The sequence below is a fragment of the Girardinichthys multiradiatus genome, chromosome 13 (assembly GCF_021462225.1).
Source record: "Girardinichthys multiradiatus isolate DD_20200921_A chromosome 13, DD_fGirMul_XY1, whole genome shotgun sequence".
Classification (NCBI taxonomy): Eukaryota; Metazoa; Chordata; class Actinopteri; order Cyprinodontiformes; family Goodeidae; genus Girardinichthys; species Girardinichthys multiradiatus.
The window spans coordinates 14,017,285-14,043,119 of NC_061806.1; the positions used below are offsets into that span (position 1 = coordinate 14,017,285).

At 41.1% G+C, this 25,835-nt stretch overlaps 1 protein-coding gene across 5 annotated transcripts in view; it reads left to right on the forward strand.

The window, feature by feature from the left end:
- The window catches only part of fam49al (family with sequence similarity 49 member A, like), a 41,645-nt gene extending 16,304 nt beyond the window's left edge, over positions 1 to 25,341 (forward strand). Inside the window, exons 3-13 of one of the 5 annotated variants that reach the window (XM_047383571.1) lie at positions 3,419 to 3,498; positions 5,673 to 5,752; positions 11,935 to 12,056; positions 12,837 to 12,942; positions 18,128 to 18,264; positions 18,365 to 18,442; positions 18,646 to 18,762; positions 20,713 to 20,792; positions 21,112 to 21,238; positions 22,237 to 22,307; positions 23,553 to 25,341. In XM_047383571.1, the coding sequence (XP_047239527.1) occupies positions 5,680 to 5,752; positions 11,935 to 12,056; positions 12,837 to 12,942; positions 18,128 to 18,264; positions 18,365 to 18,442; positions 18,646 to 18,762; positions 20,713 to 20,792; positions 21,112 to 21,238; positions 22,237 to 22,307; positions 23,553 to 23,616 (975 nt within the window). In that variant the 5' untranslated portion in view covers positions 3,419 to 3,498; positions 5,673 to 5,679 and the 3' untranslated portion in view covers positions 23,617 to 25,341. Of the gene's footprint in view, positions 1 to 116; positions 564 to 3,418; positions 3,499 to 5,672; positions 5,753 to 11,934; positions 12,057 to 12,836; positions 12,943 to 18,127; positions 18,265 to 18,364; positions 18,443 to 18,645; positions 18,763 to 20,712; positions 20,793 to 21,111; positions 21,239 to 22,236; positions 22,308 to 23,552 lie in introns of those variants that run through there. The other 4 variants (XM_047383572.1, XM_047383574.1, XM_047383570.1 and 1 more) reach the window with 4 other exon arrangements.
- Positions 25,342 to 25,835: the final 494 nt, after the last annotated feature.

The window sequence follows — 25,835 nt, forward strand, 5'->3', positions numbered from 1 at the left end:
TTTGACAAAACAAGGCCAAAGGAGTGGTGCTCTTTGGTGAAATAGAGAAGTGAGGCAGAAAGGAGAGCTGCGGGGGATATTTTTGAGGAACCCATTCTGATGTCAGAAACTAAAAGAGAGAATGAGTTTTTCTGTGCAAGAAGAGCATGAGAGGTGACAGACTCACATCAGAAAGAGGCAGAGACGTACAAACTATCGCAGCCTCTGGTCTGTGTGTGGTGAAAACCTCAACCCTGCGGAGCATCATTCTCTAAAAACAGAGTTAAAAAGAATAGAGTAGCATCTGGGTCAATACTAATGGAGAAAACAGCGGGCCTTTAAATAGATGTCAAAAAGAAAGGTGTGAAGTGGACTTCACACTCAAACAGAGGAAGGCAGAGATACCGAGAGACACGAGCACACATCAATCTCCAGAGAGGCGGTGAGTGGCAACCGGGGCCACTGATTCTGAGTTGGAATAACACAGCGACGCTTTCAGAAGGCACAAAGAGAAGCAAGACAGGAGGAGGAGAGAGTTGGGTGAAGACACTGAGGAAGAGGAGCAGCACTGAAAGGAAAAGAGGGTAAGACGACAGAGGTGTGAGCGCTTGTGAGATGCTTTTATGATAACCTCATTCTAAAGCTTGACATGCTTGGTGCAGTTTCATTTTAAAGACACAAGCAATGACATCTTTCGTTTGTGCAAGCTTGATACCTTTTTTCCTTCATCTTCAACAATGGCAAGCAGGCAACATTACCGAGCCAACAGTATCCTGGCAACCATCCGCCGAGCGCTGCTCTCGGGATGGACCTCATGCTGCTCCAGTCTCAGCTTCTCATGTGTGCGCTTATATATGTGTGTGGATGCAGCCTGACGTGAGGCTACCACTGACAAAAAGAAACATTGCGTCACCAGGTTTTCATTGCTTCATACCAAAGCAACTTATTATACCATGGTAAGTTGCTCCCGGCTGAACCTCAACTCCTCCATCGTAGCACGCTCGTCAAACCTAAGAGAAGTCTCCTATACGTGGATTCTCCAAGGATATAAGGAAAAGTTAGACGAGGTGTTTGCTAAACTCATGTGTTACAGCAATAACTCAGCATGCAGCTGTACTTGTTTGCTGATGTAGCTGCGTTAGGACTTTTGAGGAGGCACGGGTATTATTGGAGATGTCGGTAAACCTCAACATCGATCGCCTGTATCTCGGTGTTGCACTGCAACACCCGTTCTTGCTGAGTAACAACGACAAGACTGGGCCTTGTTCTTTTTCTGCGCGCGGGATGCTGGCTTCTTGTAAACATGCTAATGCTGGTTGTAAATCCTTCCTACAGGAACAGATAGGCCTCTCCTGAGTGCTAAAATAGCACATAAAGAAAGCAGAAGAAGTAAAACTTGGCTTTTTTCCTTCTGTTGTTTAATAAGAAAAAATATTTCACCCTTACACAGCTGTGTGTCTGTGTTTTTCCTTAACATTTCCTAGTCTGGTTTAAAACATTCTGTTAGTCTGTGCCCTCTTGTTCTGCCACCTGATGTTCTAAAGAGTGCTTCAGATGTTCAACAAACAGGGTTTATCTGTTAGGGAAACCTTAGAATTGTAACACAACTTTCACAACAGCTGTTTATAAGCAGTTTAATACATTACCTACAGTGCCTTGTTAAAAAAGTGCATGACTTTTTCACATTTTGACATGCTACAATGACAAACTTCAGCATATTTCGCTGGCCTTTTATGTGATAGACCATGACAAAGTAGTGAATAATTGTGAAGAGTGTGGCCAAGTTTTTGTCTGATTTACCAAAATAAAATCCCGTGCTACCAATTGCCTCAGATATACGTAATCTAACCAGTAAATTGAATATACCTGTGGTAAGTAAATCTTTGTGTATATGCAGCCCTGTGCTCAGATCTTTGTTAGAGAACTAACAGCATGATGAAGACCAAAGGTCCACAGCAGAAAGGATAAAGTTATTTAGAGGTTTAAAGTAAGGTTAGGGTATAAAACAATGTCCTTTACCTTTAATTATTCCAGGAAGCACTATTTAATCTATGATCTAAAAATGGAATGAGTATGACTATCAAAACATAGCCGTGGGCAAGGAGACCATTAATCGGTGAAGGTGCCAAAAAGCCCATTGTTGCTTTGGAGGAGCTGCAGTGTTCCACAGCTCAGATAAGATAGTATATTTACAAAACAACTGTTAGTCATGCAGTCCACAAATCTGGCGTGTATGAAAGAGTTGCAAGCAGGAAGCCATCATTGAAATGAAGTTATTCCTTACAGAAACAAGAAAGCTGGTCAGACCTGATAAGAACATGCTGGAGAATGGGGTGAAGTTTTACCTTCCAGCAGGAATAAACAGCCAGAGCTACAATGCAGTGGTTTAGGTCAAAGCAAATTCATGTGTAAGAATCAGAATTAACTTTATTTGCTAAGTTTGTGTATACGAACAAGGAATCTAAATTCAATTCCACTTTGCTTTGTAATTGTGAATTTTTGACTGTTCCACTTTGCTCTCTTTATTTAGAGCAAAGTGGCCAAGTTAAAGTCCAGATTTAAACATAACTCAGAATCTGTGGCAAGACTTTAATATGAATGTTAATAGACATTTTCTTTCCATTCTGACTGAACTTGAGCTGTTGGGCAAAGAATAACTTTCTATTTCTAGAAAACAGTCTCTAAATATGCAAAGCTGGTAGATGCATTCCCCTAAGAAACTTGCAGCTGTAATGGAGGTAAATTTGGCTCTACACTATACTGACTAAGGAGGACTGAACTCAAAAGAAAAACGTTTGACATTTTTATTTGTTAAAAAATAATAATAAACCACATAGTTTCCCATCACTTCACAATTACAAACTATTTTTGTTGGTCTATCACATAACATTCCAATGAAATACATATTTATGAATATAACTTGGTAAAATGTGAACATTCATTGCCTAAGAATACGTTTAAAAAGCACTGTTCTCATTCTATCTGTGGTCTCTTAAGCTCTGGCATCTGCCCTGTTGGTTCGAGGGTTTAAAAAAATTCTCCGTGGTCTATAGACTACTGCCAATAAAAACCATTAGAAGGGAGCAGTCTGTATATGGTGAGTTTTTATTAGGTTACTATAGAAATCTAAATGGATTAAAACCACTGCCCAGCTCTAGTGACTCCCAGTAAGTGAGCTAAATGATTCAGCGCTAGATTTAGACCCTGCTGGAAGTAGATACAGCATATTGGACATAAACTGTGATCAGTGTCACTGATGACTGGAATGTCTGCGTCCTCTCTGGAGATGCTGCCTCAACAGAAGCATGGCGGAAGCAAGCAAGAAGGGAGAGAGGCAGATGGGCTAACAAACCTGAGGTGTTTTCCATGTGTCTGTTTTGTGTGTTTTGATGCGGGCTGCCAGGTTCTGTATGCATTTTTGTTGTTTCCCCCTGTCCAGGTCGCTGGCCATGGGGAACCTCATTAAGGTCCTTGGCAAGGATTTAGAGAACTGTCCGCATTTTTTCCTGGACTTTGAAAGTAAGTGAGTGCGTGGGTTTGTGTGCACGTGTCTGTGTGCTTGAATTGTGAGTGTGGAGCGGAAGGTGGCGCCGTGAGAGGTTGGTGGACTGGGGTCGGGAGGGGGGGAGGATGTTCGGATTCGAGCTGCTGAGTCGTTGATGGTGTGATGGAGTGTTGTTGAGGGTGTTGTTTCTCATTATCAGATGCTATTCGGTTCCACTCTCACACAGATAATGGTGACGATATCATTATGAGACACTGGCATTGTTGTGAATCAGATCAGTATTATCTGCAGCGGGCTAGATATGGGCTGGTATGATATTCTAATGGCATGATAACACTAATCAAAAATACACTGGTTTGATGGTACTATAGCATTTGCAGCAATAAAAAAGTAAAGCATAAGCAATGGCAGTACTATAATCAGTGCTGCTTACAAATGAACATATTGGCTGTTCAGGGCCGTTAGAAGTCAGGTACCTGTTGCAAACACCACACAGAGGGTCCCTTTCTGGGATTTAAACCCAGGACCTTTTAGTCTTAACGCATCATTTTTAGTTATTCATATTTTGATATAGTTACAAACACGTAATCAATATAAAACTAGAGAGCTTTTTAGCACAGAAATATGGATGACTCACCTTCAGATCACGGTCACCTGTGTCATCTCCTTTTCACTGGAGACTTAATTTAATTTGCTTATTTTAGTGTAATAATCCCCACTTGACAAGAAGCAGCCCTCTCATCAGAGCAGGTGGACTTGGGCGGGATGAAATATCCACTCAGCTAATGTTTAAATCAAATAGTTTTCAATTTTGTCTGATCTCCTGAGTGGTTATTATTTGTCCCTGTAGCTATAGCTATTTGTAGTTTATAGCTTTAACTAAGTGAACCTTAAGGGTCAAATGTTTATGGATTATGACAATATCTAAAGCTCCATTGGTCATGAACTCTACAAATAAGAAAAAAAACCTCAACAGTTTAATTTACACCTGCAGGGGGCACTGGTGTGTATCAACAGTCATCTATGGTTCCTGAGGCTTGTCAGGAGCCGTCTGAAGTCCTCTAATGCCTCATATTGTAACTTCTCCTGCACATACGCTAAGTAAAAAAAAAAAAAATGAGAACACTAATATCACAGACCTTTATGCTATTGGGAATCTTTAAACACGTGTTCATAGTGGTGGAGCGACAAATAAAAAGAGAATAAAGACCAGCTAAGTTTAGTTACACGTTTAAAGTAAGCTTGTTTATTGCACAATTAGATATGCACTTCTTGTAAGTTTTCAAATCACCCTACTCAGTTGAACATTTCACTGATCTGGGAATGCCATTTTTAATTACTGTATAGTATTTATTTTTCTTATGTTGTAAATTCTTTCCTTTACGGTACAGTGTACTATTTCTTGTAGAGTTGTATAGTTTTTTTCGTTTGTTTTTAAGTTTTTGTCCGTTTTAAATCTTCGACAATCATACACAGCTGACTGATGGCTCGCAGTGACAGGTGAAGAATGGGGAGCGCTATGAGTCAATGTATCAGGAGCCAACTCCATATTGAGTATTGCGTCTTATTAAAAGGAGTAAAACCTGCATGCACAGTATGATGCAAAATTTTAATAAATAAAAAAAAAAAAACTTTTTAAGATAATGATACCTTAAAACCAGCCTATGCCTATTGTGGAAAATTATATAAGCTATAAATTGAGAAGGATTAGATATGTGTTGATTAGATTAGATATATGTTGGATATAAAAGGGAGCAGCCTTCAGTTTTCTTTACATTTTTTCTGTACTTGTGGCTAAAAACTGTTGCATTCCGGGGATTTAGCCTTATATTTATTATTTTTATTAGAATTCAAACTCACTTTTGCTTCTGTAAGCCTTATTTTCTAAACTGAGAAGTGCAGCCATTAGTGCCTCAAAATGTGGGTGTATTTTGAGTTGGTGAGAATACAAGAGAGTGGGACTGAATACGCTCTGTTGTCAGTGTTGCCATGCATCACCCAGGCCTTACTCCCGCCATGCCATTCCAACAAACCGCTCTCTCATCCGGTCGCCCACTCCCACCACGTCGCCTCCTGCACGTCACACACATATATGGCTCACACACACATCCATACACCCATGTGCGCACAACCCCTGACACTGCCATCCCCTCATCACCCACAGACTTCTCCCCTCTCTCTGTTCCAGGGGGCTCATGGGAAACCTCCTGAAAGTGCTGGCTTGCGCCGAACTTGAGCATGGGCCAATAGTTTTCCTTGACTTTGAACGTGAGACCATCAGCTTCTTTTTTTGAGTTATCCCTTTCTCTCTGTTGCCTTTCCCTTTCTTTTGACATCATTGCATCCATCTTAGCTAACCATTGTACCATCTCTACGTCCTGGTTTCCCCCTCTCCTCTGTTTTATTTCTCCTCACCCTTTATCTTTTCTGTTAAGGACTGGCATTTTTGAATCATTTGGCTTCTTTTGAAAGTCTTTCTCACAGAGAAGCACAAAAGAATTGGTGTAAAATGGGAAACAAAACGCTTTGATCTTCACGCCCAAAAAGATGAGAACAAATAAATAGCAAATGTCAGTCCTGTGTGGGTTTTTGTTGCTCAAGGATGATGATGTTACACACAAAGTCTATCGTCATCCGAGCACATCCTCATCTCCTTATCCTCTGCTGGATGTCGGATCTACCTGCGTCTTTGCTTTTCACTAACAAATCCGGTGTATGTGATTGTGATGAAGAGATTGAAAAAGAGAGAATGACTGTGGAGAAAATACCTGTAAATATGATCAATTGTGCTCCCTCCTCTCCCACTTTAGACGATGCAGTGCAAAAATCATCCATCCTAACAAGATATTTCAAGTCTTAGGGTTAAACTCAATGAAACACACAGTAGAATTTTCAGTCAAGTTATTTCCATTCTTACTGATCAAATGCTTGTTGTCTTCTTTAGCAGTTCTTGCTTTTATTACCTAAAGAAGTTAACATGAAGAGTTTTAAGACTGATTTTGAGACTAATATGCTTGCCAGGATGTAGATACACAGTGTAAAAAAAGTATATTCCTCCTCAAGTATTGTTCTGTTTTTGCTTTTTTGTCACATTTAAATGTTTCAGATCAAGCCAGTTTTAATGTCATGAAAAGAGAACTTGGGTACATACAGAGATTTTTAAAAGAGGATTTCATTAATGTCGGTAATGTGTTCATTAATGTGAAAGTCTTTATGCTCCCCTTGTCAAATAATGAATTAACTGGGACTAACCACATTTTGGTGGTTCTGTTTCATCGGCCACACCCAGGCCTGTAGAAGCAAGGAATCTTCTAACTAGAACTTATCTGAAAACACGAAGTAGGCTAAAAGATTTGACAAATCTTAAAGTTCTGCCGTGAAAGGAATTGAAGAGCAGATGAGAAACACAGTCATTGCCATCTATCTCTCTGCAAAGGGTTACTAAACCATTTGTAAAGTGTTGGGACTCCAGTAAACCACAGTGTGAGCAATTAACCACAGAAGTAAACATGGAACAGTGAAACACATTCCTAGGAGTGGTCAGCCTTCCATTATTTCTCCAAGAGGACAGTGACAACTCATCCAGGAGGTCATAAGATAACCCAAAAATAACAGATAAGATCAGTGTTAATGACTGAACAAAAGGACAGAAACTAGGCAAGAATGTCTTTTGTGGGAGAGTTCCAAGGTGAAAACCACTGTTGACCAAAAAGAACATAAAGGCCCGTCTCACATTTGACAAAAAATCCTCTTAATGATCCTCAAGACCTTCAGGAAAATTTTCTGTGGAACTTTTTCAAAGGTGTGTTTAAAACTAACAGCATTTCAGAGAACATCTTACAGAATCAAATATGATTTGAGGTTGCTTCAGGACCAAGATGACTAGCTGTAATTGATGGAGCCACAAATAGGAGAAAACCCTGAATCTGAATGTCTGACAATACGTTTGTGACCTCACGTGCATGTCAACTTGGGTTATGCAGCAGAGCAGCGATCCAAAGCTCACCAGCAAGTCTACCTCTGAATAAAATTAAGATTTTGGAGTAGCCCAGTTAAAGTATGGACCTAAAATGTACGCCTTACCCTTAAACATGCAGTCCGTGGGTGAAATAACCAAGACTGTAAAGAAGAGTAGGCCAAAGTTCTTCCAAGAAGATGTAAAAGACAAATTGCTTGTTATCCCTTTATAGCAGTTACCACCAGGAGTAACATAACCAGTTATAGGTTTAGGGGAAAATTATTTTTTTCACATGGGGCCATGTTGGTTTGTACAGCTTTTTTCCTTAATAAATCATCATTTAAAACTATTTTTTTAATTTACTAATGTTATCCTTGTTTGATATTGACATTTGCTTGATCTGAAACATTGTCAGTACGTCACACTGAAAAGCAAAAATAGTTGAAATCTTTAAGGAAGCAAATACTTTCTCACAACGCTGTATTTGCACTGTATCCTTTCATACCGTCCCTTCCTTGCCGCTTTCCCCCTTTAACAGCTGGCTGCCTCCTCCTTCTCCTCCTTTGCCAGCTGAATGTCAGAGTGGGAGTTGGGGGAGCTCAGTGCTGGTGTGAGATGTCAAACTGTCAAATAGGCAGAATTTCCCCCCGTTTCATTATGCATGTGATTCACTCGACTTCAAAAGCAGAAAGGAATGAGTCAGAGTCGGCAATGGCAGCTTTAGAAGACCGTCCCCCTCCTCATCCACCTCTCTGCCATCTGTGAGCTCTCTCTCCCGAGCCGGGGGACACACTCACCTCTGTCACACAAGTCTGGTTTGGGCTGCATTCAGCTATCACATGAGGCGACCTTTGCTTGAAAAGTTAACTACTATACCTTGTTTGAATGAGAAAATCAGCAAACAACAAATTGTGGATAGTTTTTTGTAAGTTTCCGTCATGAAAACAAAATGTGTAAATATGACATTTTAGAAAAGGTAATATTGCCTAAATCTTGCAGCTAACTGGGTTTTGCTAAAACAAATCAATGGATAGAGAGACTAGCATGTATATGTGAACTTAAAACTACACTATTAAATAGTAGCCTTTTGGTCAATGAAATAATAATTTCTAATATTGCACAAAAGAGCCACCAGCCACTTTATTAGGTACACCTGTTTCTTGGTAACACAAAAAACTAATCAGCCAATCACATGGCAGCAACTCAGTGCAATAAGGTATCTAGATGTGGTGAAGACGAGAAGTTCAAACTGAGCATCAGAATGGGAAAGAAAAGGGGATTCAGGTAGTTTTGAAAGTAGCATGGTTGTTGGTGCCAGATGGGCTAATCTGAGAGCTACTGCTGATTTGCTGGGATCATCTCTCCAGTTCAAAGAGAATGGCCCACAAGAGAGAAAATATCCAGTGAGATGCACTTTTGTGGACAAACATTCATTTTTGATGTGAGAGGAAGGGAACAGAAGATCAAATAACCACAACCAAGGAACAGGGAATACCATCATATCACATGGAGGTCGGGTCAGGGAAGCAACGCAGAGTTGATAGGAAGATAGATGGGGGTAAATACTGGACCATCCTGGAAGAAACCCTCTTAAAAAATATTAAAAACATGTGGAAAAAAAAAAGAAATATATACAGATTAAGCTATAATACTGTGAACAGGGTAAGAAATGGTATGAATTCAGTTATGAGTACAGGAGCTGTTTTTTACTTTTTTATATTATTATTACTTACCTACAGCCCCTACTGGAAAGGTTACTTCCCCATCAACTCCTGCTTGTATGGATATATATATAACCTGTCTTCACAACTGGGTTTAAGCCATTCATCTATTCTGGGCGCTGTATGCTGCAACAAATCATTTACTAGAGAGAAGAACAAATCCATGTGGATCTTAGTCAGGCTACTTGTTGTTTTCTTCTGTTTTATCTGAGCTAAACTAACTTCTCTTGAGTCCAGGTACATACTGCATTTAGCTTACGAGAAGGTTTCTGATCCTCCCATTTAGGTCTTGGTTTGTTATCGTTCTTTAATTAATGCCTAGTTAACAAAGCATGTTGTTTACCCAACGAATAAAGAAGGCTTTAATGAGGCATTATAAAAATAGCAAAAGTTGCGGTGCTTAATAGGGCAGCCGTGTGTGTGTATAGGATAGCACATTTTGTATAATTACTGGCTCTCTGCAGGGCGCCGGTACCTCCGGGTGCAGAAATCATCAGCAGTACTGAACTAGAGAGCTGCTCGGGAACACTCCCACACGTTCCACCTGAGTCACAGAGAAAAGACAAGAAAACCAAAATGATTCATGACTCAAGAGGACATGTCTTGAACTTTACATCTTTTCATCATCAGGATAAAAGTCACAATATTTCTGATCTTTAAATGATTCATTTAAAACCTTTCTTTCTATGGGCAGGTGTGACTGCAACAAACATCTAGCTATTTTCTATACCCACTTATCCTTGCAGAGGGGCCGGTGCTCAACTCCAGCAGTAACTGGGCGAGTGGCGTAATAAACCCTGTACAGGTCACCAGTCCATCACAGAGCAACACGAAAACACTCAGGTCAAGCTACCATACACACACATGCCCATACCTGATTGCAATTTAACAACTAACCCAACAGTTTTTGGTGAGTTTGGGAATCTGGAGTACTTGGAGAGAACACACACATGCACGGGGAGAACATATAAACTTTATGTAGAAAGCCCCACAATCAGGATTTAAACACTGGACCTCCCTAATGCCACGCAACAGACCTAACTAATGTTCCACCGTGCAGCTCACACAAGCAACTTCAAATGATTTTGTAAATAGTTAGGAGAATAAGTTAGAGGCTTTCATTTTCTCTAATCCACACAGGGTCAAAATTAAACACACACTCCAATTTACTAATTTACTCCAACTGATACTTTGATAAACATTCAACAAATTGCAGAGAAATCACCTGCTTTTGTAGCAACTAACAAGCTTCTAGCTTAATTCTGACCGGATATTTGAATTTATTTTCTAAGTTGATTGGTCTCCAGTGACAGATGTTGCTGCTCAGCCCAAACATTTAATCTTATTCCACCTTTTTGATTCCAAAACCAATTTTAATGTGTGTTAGCTATCATTGTCTTGGGGGAACACACAATTGGGTACAAGTTTTGAATATCTTGCTGTTGGTTTGAAGCAAAGTTGTAAAACTGCATGAATCAATGATGTATCAGTACAACTGTTGGTGAAACAGGCCATCAGCATGATATTGCCACCACCATGCTTTGGCAGTTCATCAAAGAAGTTGCCAATTAGGTAACAGGAGCTTCCTTCTTGGTCAATTAGTCCATGCTGGTAAAAACATGCTTCACTATGACAGATTTTCCAGCATCTCAGACTTTATAATTGGCTTGAACCATGGCGGCCCCTGTGTTCTTACCAATTTCCTTTTTTCGGAGCGGGACAGTTCGGGTTAAATGGTTGAAACTCGGATGCAAATAGGTGTTTGAAGAGGACAATGATCCCAACCCTACATAAAAAACTGGTTCTGTAATGGATGAAGCAGAATAACAGACAAACAGGCTGAACAAAGTGTGTGGTTTCTCTGCAACCTGCTAAGGGACATTTATCCAAATATAAGTGTGCATGTATGTCTATTAATGAGGCAAACTTGTTGAAATTCCATGATAAATTCAAACTTGTGTACACAATTCTTGCTTCTAAAAGCATTTGAGTTGTTTCTCCTATGTTGATTCTGTGTGGAAAACAGAAACGTTCAAATAAACCATTCAAAGTGCCAAGTTAATATGACATCAATCACAATGATAAGTGAAAATAAATGTCTGACCAAAGCTGTATAAATGCGAGGACCAATAGAGCAAAAACATGATGTATACAAGAACAGAGCCGGCCTGGGCATTTTTTGATTTAACATTTCTCAGAATTAAACCTTGAAAGCAAAAACAGTCTGCATCAGTCCACAGAACTGACAGGTAGAGTTACAAACGTGAAAAAGATGCATAAGACAATTACACGGATGTGAGACAAAAGTAACAGATTTCCTGATCTCTAGAGATCTTTGCTGAATGGACAGCTGAGACATATTTTCCCAGTCATCAGTAGAATTTCTTCCTCCTGTGATGTGAAACAGAGCTGTAATTTAATTTACAGGCGGTCGCACTCTGTAATCAGACCTCACTGTGTGACGGAGGGTATCCCAAACAAATCTCTTGACACAATTTGAGTGAGTGTGTGAATCTTTAATTCTAAGGCCAGATTTAAATCCCAATTTGATAAAGTCCTGTAGCTACAGAAAGAGTGATCTCAGGTCATTACCCGGCCTTCTAGGGTAACGTCATTTCAGCTCTTTCTTCCTTATTAACCTCCTTCTCTCCTCCAATCTTGTCTTCTCTTCTTTTTTTTTTACCTCCCTCTCTGGTTTTCCTTCTGTGAACACTTCCATCTCTTCCCTGCACCTTACATCACACTCTCCTTCCCCCACCTATCCACGGCAGATGCCCAGCCCACCGAGGCGGAGACGGCCGTGTGGAACCAGGTCAGCGCTGTCCTGGAGGAGGCTCATGGGATCCTCGCCGAGCTCCAGTCCTATAATGGCGCGGGGCAGGAAATACGAGAGGTGAGGTGCATGAAGCAGAACATAACAAAAGTGGTCATGTGTGACAGCATCAAAAATAACTGGAAAGTAATGTCGTGCATTTATTTAAAACAAATATTCAAGTGGTAATGTTTCAATAACTTTGACAGTACCATAGAAAAGGTTTCATATCTCTTGAACTTCATCATTAGGAATGTTTTCTGCTGATAACATTCCTCTTATAAGTTTCACTATAAGCTCTGAATCATTTCTTCTCTTTGCTGATACTGAAGAATGTTTTTAAGCACAAAAATCTCAGTCAGTCTCCGTTTCACTGGGCCTGGTTTCTTTTCTTTTCATTGTAAGCTCAGTCAGCCAAGCGTACACACTGCTGTGCCCATACTGCTACTGCAACACGTTGTTGCTTTACTAATGCCTCTAATTCTGAGTGATATTTTTACCAAAAATATTTTTTTGATTAGAAGTATGATTATAATTAAACACTCTAGGCCATGTCTAATCAGAAATCACCTAGTACCAAATTAGCTCAAGGAATGCCACAGAATTGGATTGGTTTAGTGCAGGTAACACAGTTGAGCCAGATTTTTTGACAGTCTCAGAATTGTCATGTATTGCAACTACATCTGTATCCTGTTAGATACAGTATGTAATAAGACAGTGGGTGATGCTGTGGTAAAAAAAAAGTACCTCAAAGGCCGAAGGAGAAAATGTTTCTTTAATGTGAAATGTAGCTTAAAGGGAGAGAAGCAGGGTTGAAGCAGTTTGTGATCACGACATCTGTTTTTGCGTCCCTTCCTGCAGGCCATCCAGAACCCAGGCGATCTCGCTCTTCAGGAGAAGGCCTGGAATGCAGTCTGCCCCCTGGTGGCCAAGCTGAAAAGATTCTATGAGTTCTCCCTCCGATTGGGTGAGATGTTTTCTTCAGCCCCAAAACCATCTTAGAGGGTGACAGAACCCACTCTGACCCCTAATCAGAAGCTTAAATTGACCTGAAATTATAGCTGAAAGCGACTAGAACTATAATCTAAATCTGAACAAAATGTTTCTGCTGTTCGCCACACTGTAAACTGCTGGAAGTGCAGAAAACTGCAGCACGAGTGGTATAGGGCAAAAATAAAAGTAAAGACTTTTGATACACATACAAATCATGGAAGGCATATTGGGGGGTAATGATGACTCAGTTGGTGGCTCAGTTGGTAGGGGTGGTACACCACGTGCAGAGGCTATAGTTGTCAACACGGTTGTCCTAGGTTCAACTCCCGGTCTCAGGCCATTTGCTGCACGTCATTCCCTTCTGTCTTCACAAACTTTCCTGTCTGATTACTGTACAATAAAAGCCACTAGTGCCAAAACAATCTTTCAAAAAAAGATATTGCCATGAGACTTGGAGTGGGCTGTATGTGCACAAAAAAAGAAAAACATTTGGCATGTGAGGAGTGGGCCAAACTTTTCTCAGACTGCACATGATTTGAGTAGGCCTACAAGTACAAAATGGGTGGTTTATGGGTACATAGTCGAAGCGGGAAAGGACAAAGTAGGTGTATGAATATGCAAATTGACCCAGAACCTCAGTTATGCAAAAATGCAATGCAATTCAATAACGCTTGAGCAAAGTTTCCATTCAGTTAACCCTCAGGAACCACAAAGGAGAGGCACCATGCAAACCTAGCATCATCAGAGGCCGGTATCTTGCAAGTTTTAGATGTGTCCTTGATCCAACACATCTAATTCTCCTGGAGGATCCTGCTTATGACCCATTCCTTTAAATCAAGTCTGATCACGCAGTGAAATATCTAAAACTTTCAGGAAACCAGAAGTTAAGCTTTTCTTACACAATTTTGAAGCCAAAAGAGTAAGATGACAGTACTTTCCTGCTATACATAATCTTTTCAGGTTAAGATTCTCTTAAGGGTGATGAAGATGGAATAGTGGCTGCTAAGAGCCCTTGTTGTCATTTAGAATTCATTTTTTGTCCAACAGCATTCCTGAACACACATGTACACTCAAAACGCAGCCACGTCCTCGCCAACATCTCTGCAGCATCCTCACCAAGCCGCGAGGCGGCCGTTGCTACGGAAACAGTGGTACATGGTTGTCCAGTGCTGAAAGAAACAGGGAGAGTTAAACAGAGTTCAGCAGCCGCCTCTGCTCTGCCTTCCAAGAATACCTCCATTTCAGGGACACGGTGTTCTCATCTTACCATAAAGTGAGGGCTAGCTAATAATTGATGAGAATGTCTCTCCACTATCAGAGGGGAGTTCAAGCTCCATGATGGAGAGGGAAGGATTATGACCAGAGGGTTCAGACTACAAATTCCTCCTCCTCTTTCTACATCCTGAGCTGCTTTCTTTTTCATATTTTGTTATATTATACAAAACATTAAATAATTAATTTACAGCAAATCAAAACTTGCAAAACTATGCAATCCAGCAAATTACATCAATAGGAGTCAGTGCACAGGATGGAGAGCCGGTGGTTTGTGGTAGCAGCAGGTGGGAGACTGGGGTTTCTGCCCTGGCCCTTTAGATCAAACACTTCTCTGCTGTATTTATAGGCCATGATGCATTTTTAATGCAGAGGAAGAGATGGGGTCACAAGAGGCTTTGCTTTTGATGCATCCCTACACCATGCAGCCTCTGAGGTCAGGCTCTGGTGTCGGATTTGTTATAGGGACTAACACCTTATAAAGGTTTAGTTTAATGCCATTCTCGACAAGGAGGATATGTATAGTCAGTGATATGAAAGGGATGAGCCTCTATGCATTCACATCATACGGTGTCTTGCAAAATTATTTACGCTGCTCAAACCTTTTCACTTTTTGTCATGCCACAAACACAAACCTTAATGTTTTTTTAATGTAATTTTATTTCATAGATCAACACTAAGTAGTGCATAATAATGAAGAGGAAGAAATGCTACAGAGGTTAAATTTTTTTGCACAGACAAATCTAAAAGGTGTGGCCTGCATTTGCATTCAGCAGTTCTGAAAGCTGGTTCTGTGAAACCAAATTTGGTTCTGTGGAACCAGCTTTTACTGCTTCAAGTCATTTGGAGTATGTCTCTACCAGCTTTGATTTAATTATTTTTCTTTGCAACATAACTCAAATTCAGTCAGATTGGATGGAGAGCATTTGCAATGATCAATGTCGTACTCGTACTCATCGTCTTCCGCTTTATCCGGGACCGGGTCGCGGGGGCAGCAGACTCAGCAGAGACGCTCAGAGGTCCCTCTCCCCAGACACCTCCTCCAGCTCCTCCGGGGGGAGCCCAAGGCGTTCCCAGGCCTGCCGAGAGACATAGTCCCTTCAGCGTGTCCTGCCGAGAGACATAGTCCCTTCAGCGTGTCCTGGGCGGTCCCCTGGGCCTCCTCCCAGTGGGACGTGCCTGGAACACCTCCTGAGGAAGGCGTCCAGGAGGCATCCGGTATAGATGCCCGAGCCACCTCAACTGGCTCCTCTCGATGTGGAGAAGCGGCGGCTCTACTCCGCCGAGCTCCTCACCCTATCTCTAAGGGAGTGCCCGGCCACTCTACGGAGGAAGCTCATTTCAGCCGCTTGTATCCGGGATCTTGTTCTTTCGGTCATGACCCAAAGTTCATGGCCATAGGTGAGGGTAGGAACGTAGACCGACCGGTAAATCGAAAGCTTCGCTTTTCGGCTCAACTCTCTCTTCACCACAACGGACTGGCACAGCGCCCCCATTACTGTGGCAGCCGCACTGATCCGTCTGTCAATCTCCCGCTCCATTCTTCCCTCACTTGTGAACAAGACCCCGAGATACTTGAACTCCTCCACTTGAGGCAGGAACTCCCCTCCAATCTGAAGAGGACAAGCCACCCTTTTCCGGTCGAGAACCATGGCCTCGGACTTGGAGGAGTTGATCCTCATCCCAGCCGCTTCACTCGGCTGCGAATCGCCCCAGCGCATGCTGTGGGTATTGGCTAGAGGGGGCCAGCAGGACTACATCATCTGCAAAAAGAAGAGACAAAATCCTCTGGTCCCCAAACCAGACCCCCTCCGGGCCTTGGCTGCGCCTAGAAATCCTGTCCATAAAAATTATGAACAGGACCGGTGACAAAGGGCAGCCCTGCTGGAGTCCAACATGCACCGGGAACAGGTCTGACTTAGTGGCGGCAATGCGAACCAAACTCCTGCTCCGCTTGTACAGAGATCGGATGGCCCCTAATAACGGGCCCCCGATTCCATACTCCTGGAGCACCCCCCACAGGGCATCACGAGGGACACAGTCGAATGCCTTCTCCAGGTCCACAAAACACATGTGGACCGGTTGGGCAAACTCCCATGAACCATCAAGTACCCTGTAGAGGGTACTTGACGAAAACCACACTGCTCCTCCTGAAGCCGGGGTTCGACTATCGGCCGGACTCTCCTCTCCAATACCCTGGCGTAGGCCTTACCAAGGAGGCTGAGGAATGTGATCCCCCTGTAGTTGGAACACACCCTCCGGTCACCCTTCTTATATAGGGGGACCACTACCCCAGTCTGCCAATCCAAAGGCACTGTCCCCGTCCGCCACGCAATGTTGAAGAGGCGTGTCAACCATGACAGCCCCACAACATCCAAAGACTTGAGGTACTCAGGGCGGATCTCATCTAACCCCGAAGCTCTGACACCGCAGAGCTTTTTAACCACCTCGGTGACTTCAGCCTGGGTGATGAAAGAGTCCAACCCCGAGTCACCAGCCTCTGTTTCCACCAGGGAATGCGTGATGGCAGGATTGAGGAGATCCTCGAAGTACTCCTTCCCCAGTCGAGGTCAGCAGCTCCCCACCCCCACTGTAAACAGTGTTGGCGAAGCCCTGCTTCCCCCTCCTGAGGCGCCGGACGGTTTGCCAGAATCGCTTCGGGGCCAACTGGTAGTCCTTCTCCATGGCCTCACCGAACTCCTCCCAGGTCCGAGTTTTTGCCTCTGCCACCGCCTGGGCCGCGGCACGCTTGGCCTCACGGTACCCATCAGTCGCCTCAGGAGTCCCACAAGCCAACCACAGCCAATAGGACTCCTTCTTCAGCTTGACAGCGTCCCTTACTGCCGGTGTCCACCACCGGGTTCGGGGATTGCCACCACGACAGGCACCGCAGACCTTACGGACAGCTCAGCCCCTCTCTTCACCCGAGTGTCCAAAACATGCGGCCGAAGGTCTGATGATACAACAACAAAGTCGATCATTGACCTCCTGCCTAGGGTATCCTGGTGCACTGATAGACACCCTTATGTTTGAACATGGTGTTCATTATGGACAATCCGTGACTAGCACAGAAGTCCAATAACAAAACACCGCCGTACCGGGTGACGTCATGTGCCTCGATTTCGTAGTCGTCACGAGGGGTTCAAGAACCCCTCATGATCAATGTCATCTCATATTTTTAGTTGGGTTTATATCAATACTTTAACCAGGCCTTTCTAACACACAAATGTGCCTGATGTAGACCAGATCGTGTAGCTCTAGCTGTATATGTAGGTTCCCCGTCCAGCTGGAACATGACTTAAGTCTTTTGCAGCCTCTAACAGTTTTTTACAGGATCAACATGTATTTAGCTTTACATATATTCCAATCTGAGCAACTTCCCTGTCCCCACTGGAGAAAAACTTCCTCACAACTTTGCTCCCACCACCATGCATCCCATCGCTTCTGATGTGTTTCTTGGTCTTCCTGGTGCTGTTTATTTGCTAATGTTCTCTAACAAACTGCTGAGCCCTTCTTAGAACAGATGTGTTAACACTGAGATTAAACATAGAGTATACATGCAGGCCTACTCTACTTACTTGTTAGTTGACCTGTGAAGTATTTGGTTGCACTGGATTTAGGATTTTTAGGGACGATGGAATAAATGGGGCTGAATATAAATGCATGGGACACACATGCCAGTTGCACATATTTCTATTTGTAAAACAAATTTTAAAACTTCATATTATTTTCCTTCTACTTCCCTATTTTCTTTTATATAGTGAATATTACACTTTGTAACACCATTTATATTTTTGCCCTAAAGTTTTATAAACAGGTCTCTAGATTGTAACATGCTGAATAAAAGGAGATAGTTCTGAATTTCTGAGGTGTGCTTTACTTTGCAGAGAACGCCCTGCGCAGCCTGCTGGAGGCGCTAACGAGCCCTCCCTATGCTCCCATGCAGCACCTGGAGCGAGAGCAGGCCCTGGCCAAACAGTTTGCGGAGATCCTTCATTTTACACTCAGCTTTGATGAACTAAAGGTGAAAATAATCACTTTTGTTCTGATAATCACCTCTATTGCACAAAAAAATTATATTTCGTCATAAAATCAAATATATCCCATTTCCTGTCATTGTGCAGATGACAAATCCAGCCATTCAAAATGACTTCAGCTACTACAGGAGGACTATAAGTAGGAACAGGTTGAATAACCAGCAGGTAAGATCATGATGAAGTAAATCAAGGCAGAATGGCTTTACCTTCTTTCTTTAATTATTAATGATTTAAGTGTGAGCACTGCTTTCCTTCTATCTACACATAGACATGCACAATCAATATTGCATTTGACAGCTGAGTAATAACACCAGAGTTATAAATGGCATTATTATTAAACTGTTGCATCTCTTCTTGGGTCCACGCAGCTGGATGCAGAGAATGAGGTAAACAACGAGATGGCCAATCGGATGTCCCTGTTCTACGCTGAAGCAACACCGATGCTGAAGACCTTGAGTAACGCCACCACCAAGTTCGTTTCAGAGGTACAGTTCCCAGAGCTCAAAGCCTAACTGAAAACAAAACAAGTCAATTGAGTTTTACTGGTATTTTTGTACAAGGGAAAGATGAAGGAAGTATTGACATAATAAATAAAAGTGTGCCAGGGAAAAAACGACTTACTGAGTCAAAAAAAGACCTAGTTATTGAAAATTATTGTTGGCAAAACATGTTGGAAAATTAACTGTGAAATGTAGCTGAAGTCTCAAAAGTGGCAGATTTCATGGACTTTTAGTGTGTGATTGCAGGTAATGTATAAAAACCATGGTCACGATAAAAACAAGTTGACATTTGTATATGGCCTAATGATTAACAAACTAAAGTCAAATCAAGTTTATTGTAAAGCACAATTAAAACTCCTCCCATTAACCAAAGTGCTGTAAATGAAATAGCAAAACATGCAAATTTAAAACACCTTCGGGATGAATTAGAGAGCCAACATTGTCCAACATCAATGTCTGACCTTACAAATGCGCTTTTGGAAGAATGGTCAAATATTCCCATAAACATACATCTAAATCTTGTGGAAATCCTTCCCAGAAAAGCTTAAGTTGTTACTGCTGCCAAGGATTCATGTGTGTAAGGGCAAATGATCCAATGCTGTGGCAATATAGTATATATGTAATAATATTGTTTAAAACAAATGCTGCCTGATTATTACCTTGATTTTAACTCACTGTTGTTCTGTTTCTATCTTTGTTGTAAGTTATTGTTATTCTGTTTTATGTATCGATCTGGAAAACAGTTTTAAACATATTTTAAAGGATTATGCCACTCTTTTAATGGAAATAAGATGTTCTCTCTATTCATATCTCTGGGCCACAAAGAAAGACATAAATGTCGTATTTTAAATAAATATATACATATATAAAAAATGGAAAAGTCAGTTTCCTGATGGGCCATAAATCTGAGAAACGCTGCTGAGCCTCATGTAAAATTCAATGTCAGGCTGTTCCCTGCTTTCATTTAGCCAAATCGTTTTACACTTAATATTTTACTCTCCTAGTTATGGAAAGCCATTTAATTCAAAATTAAATAAATAAATACTGCTATTGATAAATTATTAATAAATATTCCATGAAATAAATAAATATCCCCATGAAATAAAACAAAATAATTATGTTAAAATACATTTTCATCTTTTTTTATTTAATTCACTTCAAGATTTATTTAATTTACTTAAATATTTATTTAATTTACTTAAAGACCTATTTATTTATTTATTTCTTAATGCAGTTTTATTTTGTAAAGCTACTTTGCATATTTCACCCCGTTTGTCATTTTAAGCTCTTTTTATTTCATGCTCTTATATTCAAATGAGGGGGCGGAGTTTTATCTTTGGGGCAGCGCTGGGACAGCAGGGCCGAGCTCAATTTGTGGCTGAGGCCGGCAGAAGCATGCCGCTGCCTGCCAGAAGACAGCATGGCGGAGGGAGCCAGGGGATTCTGCGAGGAATCCCCTGGCTCCGGCCATAAAAGCCTGCCACAACGGTTGCCGCTGTTTTTGTAGAAAACAGGCAAACGAAATGTCATTATTGTTAGAAAATTATAAATAAATGCTTAAAAACACGCTGGCACTCTATGGAAGTCCCTGGCCACAAGGCTGCCACAGGGTGCAAATAAATAAATAAATCTCTAAGTAAAATAAATAAATAAATCTTTACGTAAATGAAATAAATATTTATATTAAATATTTATTCCATGAAATATTTATTTATTTTATGGAATATTTATTAATAATTTATCAATAGTAGTATTTATTTATTTATTTAATTTTGAATTAAACGGCTTTCCATACATAGTGTGCTTTGTCTCCCCCTAGTGTTTAAAGATTTTCTCACTTCAGAGCACAACTGTGCAGGATGTTTTGACACATTAAAGGTCCAGAATTTAAAGTGCAAACAAAGGGTCATATGTGGTCTGGTTGTCTCTGTGCAGAATAAGACCCTGCCCATAGAGGACACCACAGACTGCCTCAGCACCATGGCCTGTGTGTGTCGTGTCATGCTGGAGACGCCGTAAGTGTTTTCCCTCCCAGTAATCCATCACATTCTCTCCTTATTCTCTTTACCTCTTGATGCTGGAGACCTGATTTCTAATTAATGGGCTTTCAAAGTGAATAAAAGAGGCCGCCCGAACTATGGGAAGCTAGTCCAATTGCTTCACTCTAATATGCACAGATTATAAATGTGAAAAAATCTTTTAATTGGATTTGTCTTTTGCTCTCTGTCATCTGGTGGTCACCTTGGCCCTATGTTCATTTCTGCTCTTTAATCTGAATGTAAGACTTGCTTTCAGAAGATAAGTCTTTTTTCTCCGTGACCCTCTATGTTGTAGGGAGTACCGCTGCCGGTTCACCAACACAGACACCATGCTGTTCTGCATGAGAGTGATGGTAGGCGTCATCATCCTCTACGACCATGTTCATCCTGTCGGGGCCTTCGCCAAAACCTCCAAAATTGATGTGAGTTCAGCAGATATGTACAGAATTGCTCACATGGCTCGACCATGAGGAAGCATACGGTGTCTTTTGCAAAATTGCACAATTTGTCACATCACATCCTAAAACTTCAGTGTGTTTAACTCTGATCAAGGAACATAACAGACAGATCTAAGTGGAGACATTCAAAGCATCCCAAGCTTTGATCATATTATGGAGCACTGTTCAACCTTTCATCCTAAACTCGGAAGAGTATGACATGACTGCAATACTCATGACCAAGCCTGTCAGGCCGGAAAAGGAGAGCATTAATCAGAGTACCTACCCAGAGACCCATAGTAACTCTGGAGGAGCTGCAAAGATCCCCAGCTCAGATGGGAGAATCTCTAAACAGGACCACTATCAGTATTACACTTTACAAATCTGGCTTTTATGGAAGAGCAGCAAAAAGAAAGTGTTTGTTGGAAGAAGTTTGTCACAGGAAATGTGAAAGAAGATGGTTTGGTCTGATGAGACGAAAATTGAGCCTTTAAGTCTATATGTAATACGCTAAGTGTGGCAGAAACTAACACCACATCCACCATCATTTAAAACATGGTGGCAGCATCATGCTGTGGGATGACTGTCTTTAGTTGGAACAGGAAAGCTGGTCAGAGGCAGTGGGAGGATTGATAGGGCTAAATAAAGGGCAAACCTGTTGGAAGCTGCTGGAGACCTGAAGCTAGGGCAGAGGCTCACCTTTCAGGAGGACATGCCTGTAAATAAGGGAAAGTGATGGTGATACCATAATACCTTTACTAACAAAATTAAATCTTTAAATTATTAGAGAGCAGTTTAATTGTGCTAGGGGGCTCCTACAAATTCTTGCTCAGGGGCCCACAGACTGTAAATCTGCTTGTGACTGTGTTTGCAAAAATAAACTGGTAGACATCAGCAGCAACCTGTAGATGAGGTTTATCCAAGGCTTTTGACCTTTTCTCCGTTGTCCTCTAATGCCCCGTGTTGTCTCTGTTGGCTGGCAGATGAAAGGCTGCATCAAGGTGCTGAAAGAGCAACCGTCCAACAGTGTGGAAGGACTTCTGAACGCACTGAGGTGAGTACGGACAAAGGCTGGCCACACTTACTAACTCCTCTGGTAAAGGTCTTTTTTTTAAAAACATCTCGTCTTTATTTGAGTACAGATGGGAAAAAAAGATCACCTGTGCCACACTTATTGTCATCCCTTCTGTCTGTATTATTTTGGTCAACAGGACTTCATTCACTCTTCTCCTATAACATTTCCCAATTATGAAGCAAACAGAGAGAGGGATCTTTGACCATTACACTCTGCACAACCGCTCTAGATCACGGATGTTCATATTGCAGCCCTTGGGACGAGTTTTTGTAGTACAATTCAAACAATTTATAAAATTGGACTTTATGCAGGTTGACACTTTTTAAAAGTTTATTTTGGGGAAATTATTTGACTGATGAGAGGCCCTTCAAAAATGATGCAAAGACAACACAAAGGAATCATGTGTCATTAACCATGCTTTTTGCTTACATTTTGGTTTAATAGTGAATAAAACCACAATCATCCACTGACTTTTAATCCAAAGCAGACTTGGGGGCACCCACTTATTAAACTTTGTTAAACACAGCAAGTGTTTTAAAAGAAAGACCGACCCTTATTTTGTTCTTGTTGTTTAGAATATGCTAAAAACATTTAACTGAAAAAAAAAATTAGAAAATTGTATGCCTGTCTTTTAGTGAAGCAAATGTAAAAAATATTTTTAGACCTCTTGGAATCTATAATGATTTACTGAACCCTTTTCTGCAGCTATGTGAATAATTTCTGGGTTGATCTGGCCATACGTTTTTAGTCATTTTGCTGCTGAAAGACCGAATGGCAACTCATCTTCAGTTGTATGTTAGAAGCCACCACTTTTTATATTTAAAATGTCCTGCGATTTCAAGGAGTTCATGGTGCCATGCATCAAGGTTCTCCAGGTCTTTGGAAGAGAAATAGGTCCTCAGTATCACAGATCCTCCACCGTAGCTAAAGGTAGCCATGATGTCCCTTCCCAAATATTTATTCTTTGTTTCAGGCCAAACCCACCTGGAGTGTTTAAAGCTAAAAATGACATTTTGTAGAGGTTTTAATAAGTGTAACAATTATTTAACATGATTTTTTTCACTCCAACTGAATAAATGTACTCAAATTAAAGGTTGATATTTCCAGTTGTTTTTGGGGCGTGAGGTTATGCTTCCAGGGGTGCCAATAATTGCACCTGATTCTGTAATTAAAAGGTTTTCTCAAATCATTCTGGCCTGATTGTTTTGTTTTTTTCTTCTTCAGGTATACGACACGACATCTAAACGATGACAGCACCTCCAAACAAATCAGAGCCCTGCTGCAATGAAAGAACACCAGAGGAGAGGGAGAAATGTTGGAGCGCACTTGAAGATGGAGGGAAAAAGACGCCAGAGGCTGAAAATGTTGTTTGTTTACAACGGACGGAGAGAACCATCTCTGAGTTAGGAGTGACCTGATTATAAGAAAAAGAGGAATTTAATTATATATATTATCAGCTGTCCATCATTCTGTCTTTCATTTTGTAAAGTAAGAAAAGACAAAAAAAAGTCAGAAATGAAGATTATAGATATTTATTTAAAAAAAGGGAAACACAAGCCGCAGATTAACAGTAGGTAGGATAACTGAAGAAGCTACAGTATATTGGAAAATTTAAGGTCAGAACCAAAATAGTTAGAGTTACATGTTCCCGCTGTAGTCAGACAAGTATTTTTTGAGAGATAATGCCATGTGTTTTCTCCTGAAATCCCAAACTTGTTCCTTGAAGCCTTCCCGTTCCTGTGGGAATCGTGACTTGGCCTCTTCATATCCCTCAGCTGCACTGGTTTCCATATGCAGGCGAATGAAGCAATGTGATGGATCCACTCCGGAGATTTGCTTCTGTCTCTGTCCCTTCTTTCCTCACATCAGTGCCGCTGTGGGGTATAGGATGAAAAGACCTCCATTTTTTCCCTCCGATTGATTCCCATCCATTTCATCCATCCATTTGATTTGTAGTTTTCCTTGGGCACCAAATAAAAAACATCCACCCAATTAATGTGCTCTGGAGCTGAACACTTTGCAGTACAAAAAGCTTTGTGAGCTGTCCGGCTTTACTTGAAAATCTTTATATCTGCATTTTTCTCTACATGGTGCTAATGTTGCTCAGATATCCTAGCGCTAGCTTCTTAGAGATATCCCCTGGCTAAAAAAACGAGACCAAAAGGAAAAGATGTTTCATTATCCAGCATTATGTTGATCCAGCTGATATGTTGGATAGAAACACTGCAAGAAAATCAGACCTGCTCTCCGATTAATTCTTCTCTCAACCTAGTGCTAAAGAAAGCAAATCCTAGACGAATCATGAGAATCTACAGCACACCTCTTCACCTAGTGCCAAATTCTAACTCGTTTACACTTTTATTACATCATCAAACAGGCTACAGGGGAGTTTGGTAGTCCTGACAGATCACTGAGCATCTTCAATACAAGAAGAAATGATAGGGAAAGATCAGGCGTTTTAGGAGAGATCTGAGCATTCCAGTGTAAATAAGCGAGTCTTCTCTTGTTTGAAATCTACACGCTTCGTTTGGATTCTCAGCCAACATTCCCACCTCCACCCAACTAGAGTTGTTTCTTTTAGTATGAGCCCGAGGACGCCATTCAGCCAGTTAGAAAGGAAACCTGAAAAAAAGGAGCTTAAGAAGTGTTGTATTTTGGATGTCGATAGACCTTTGTCTGATTTAATTTATAATATATTTTCTATACAGGGATGTGTGCCCGAGTGCATCCTGTAATACATATATAGATGGCATGTTGTAAAAGTTCTAACAAGAGTGTGTAAATAAGGTGTTTCTATTCATTTTTAATTGTTCAGTGATGCTGGATTCGGGTATGTGTTGTCTCTCAGAATAACCATGCGTTTGGCTTGGACCATCAGACTTGCCGTAGTCATAGGTTTCAGAAATTCAGCTTCATTAAGGCAAATGAACCAGAGGGAGGGAAGGGGCTCTCCATTTGCTTGTTCTTTTGTATATTTTGTGCAACAATAAACTTCTCATTTATTACATTCAAACGCTGATGTTGTGCATCTATCATATCTAGGACATAAAGGGTCAGCCTCTTTTTCTTAAAGATAAAACATACATTAGAGCCAGAAAACACAAACATCTTGAAATTAATTCCCTTTTGCCTTTACAGTGTTTATGAAAGCAGATATAATTAAAAGACACATTTCTGACAAAAAAAAAGCCTTTGGAGAGATGCACTTCCATGTATGCCATCCAGAACCACACAGCATAACCACCTAAAACAAGTTGTTTTCTCAGGGCATGTTCTTAATCGGTGTAAAACATCTACTGACATACCCAGATCATGTTATTAAAGTAAATCAATAACTGCTCTCAATTGCTGCTCCTGAGCATTCCTCAAGCATGTTTACCCATGACAATTAGCAGCAGGAGCAGATCACTTCATTTCCTCAGTGTCTGAATATTAATGACAGATTGTATACTGGCATTTTGACTTCCCTTTCAGACAGCATATCTGTACCATTTGCTTGAAGTGACA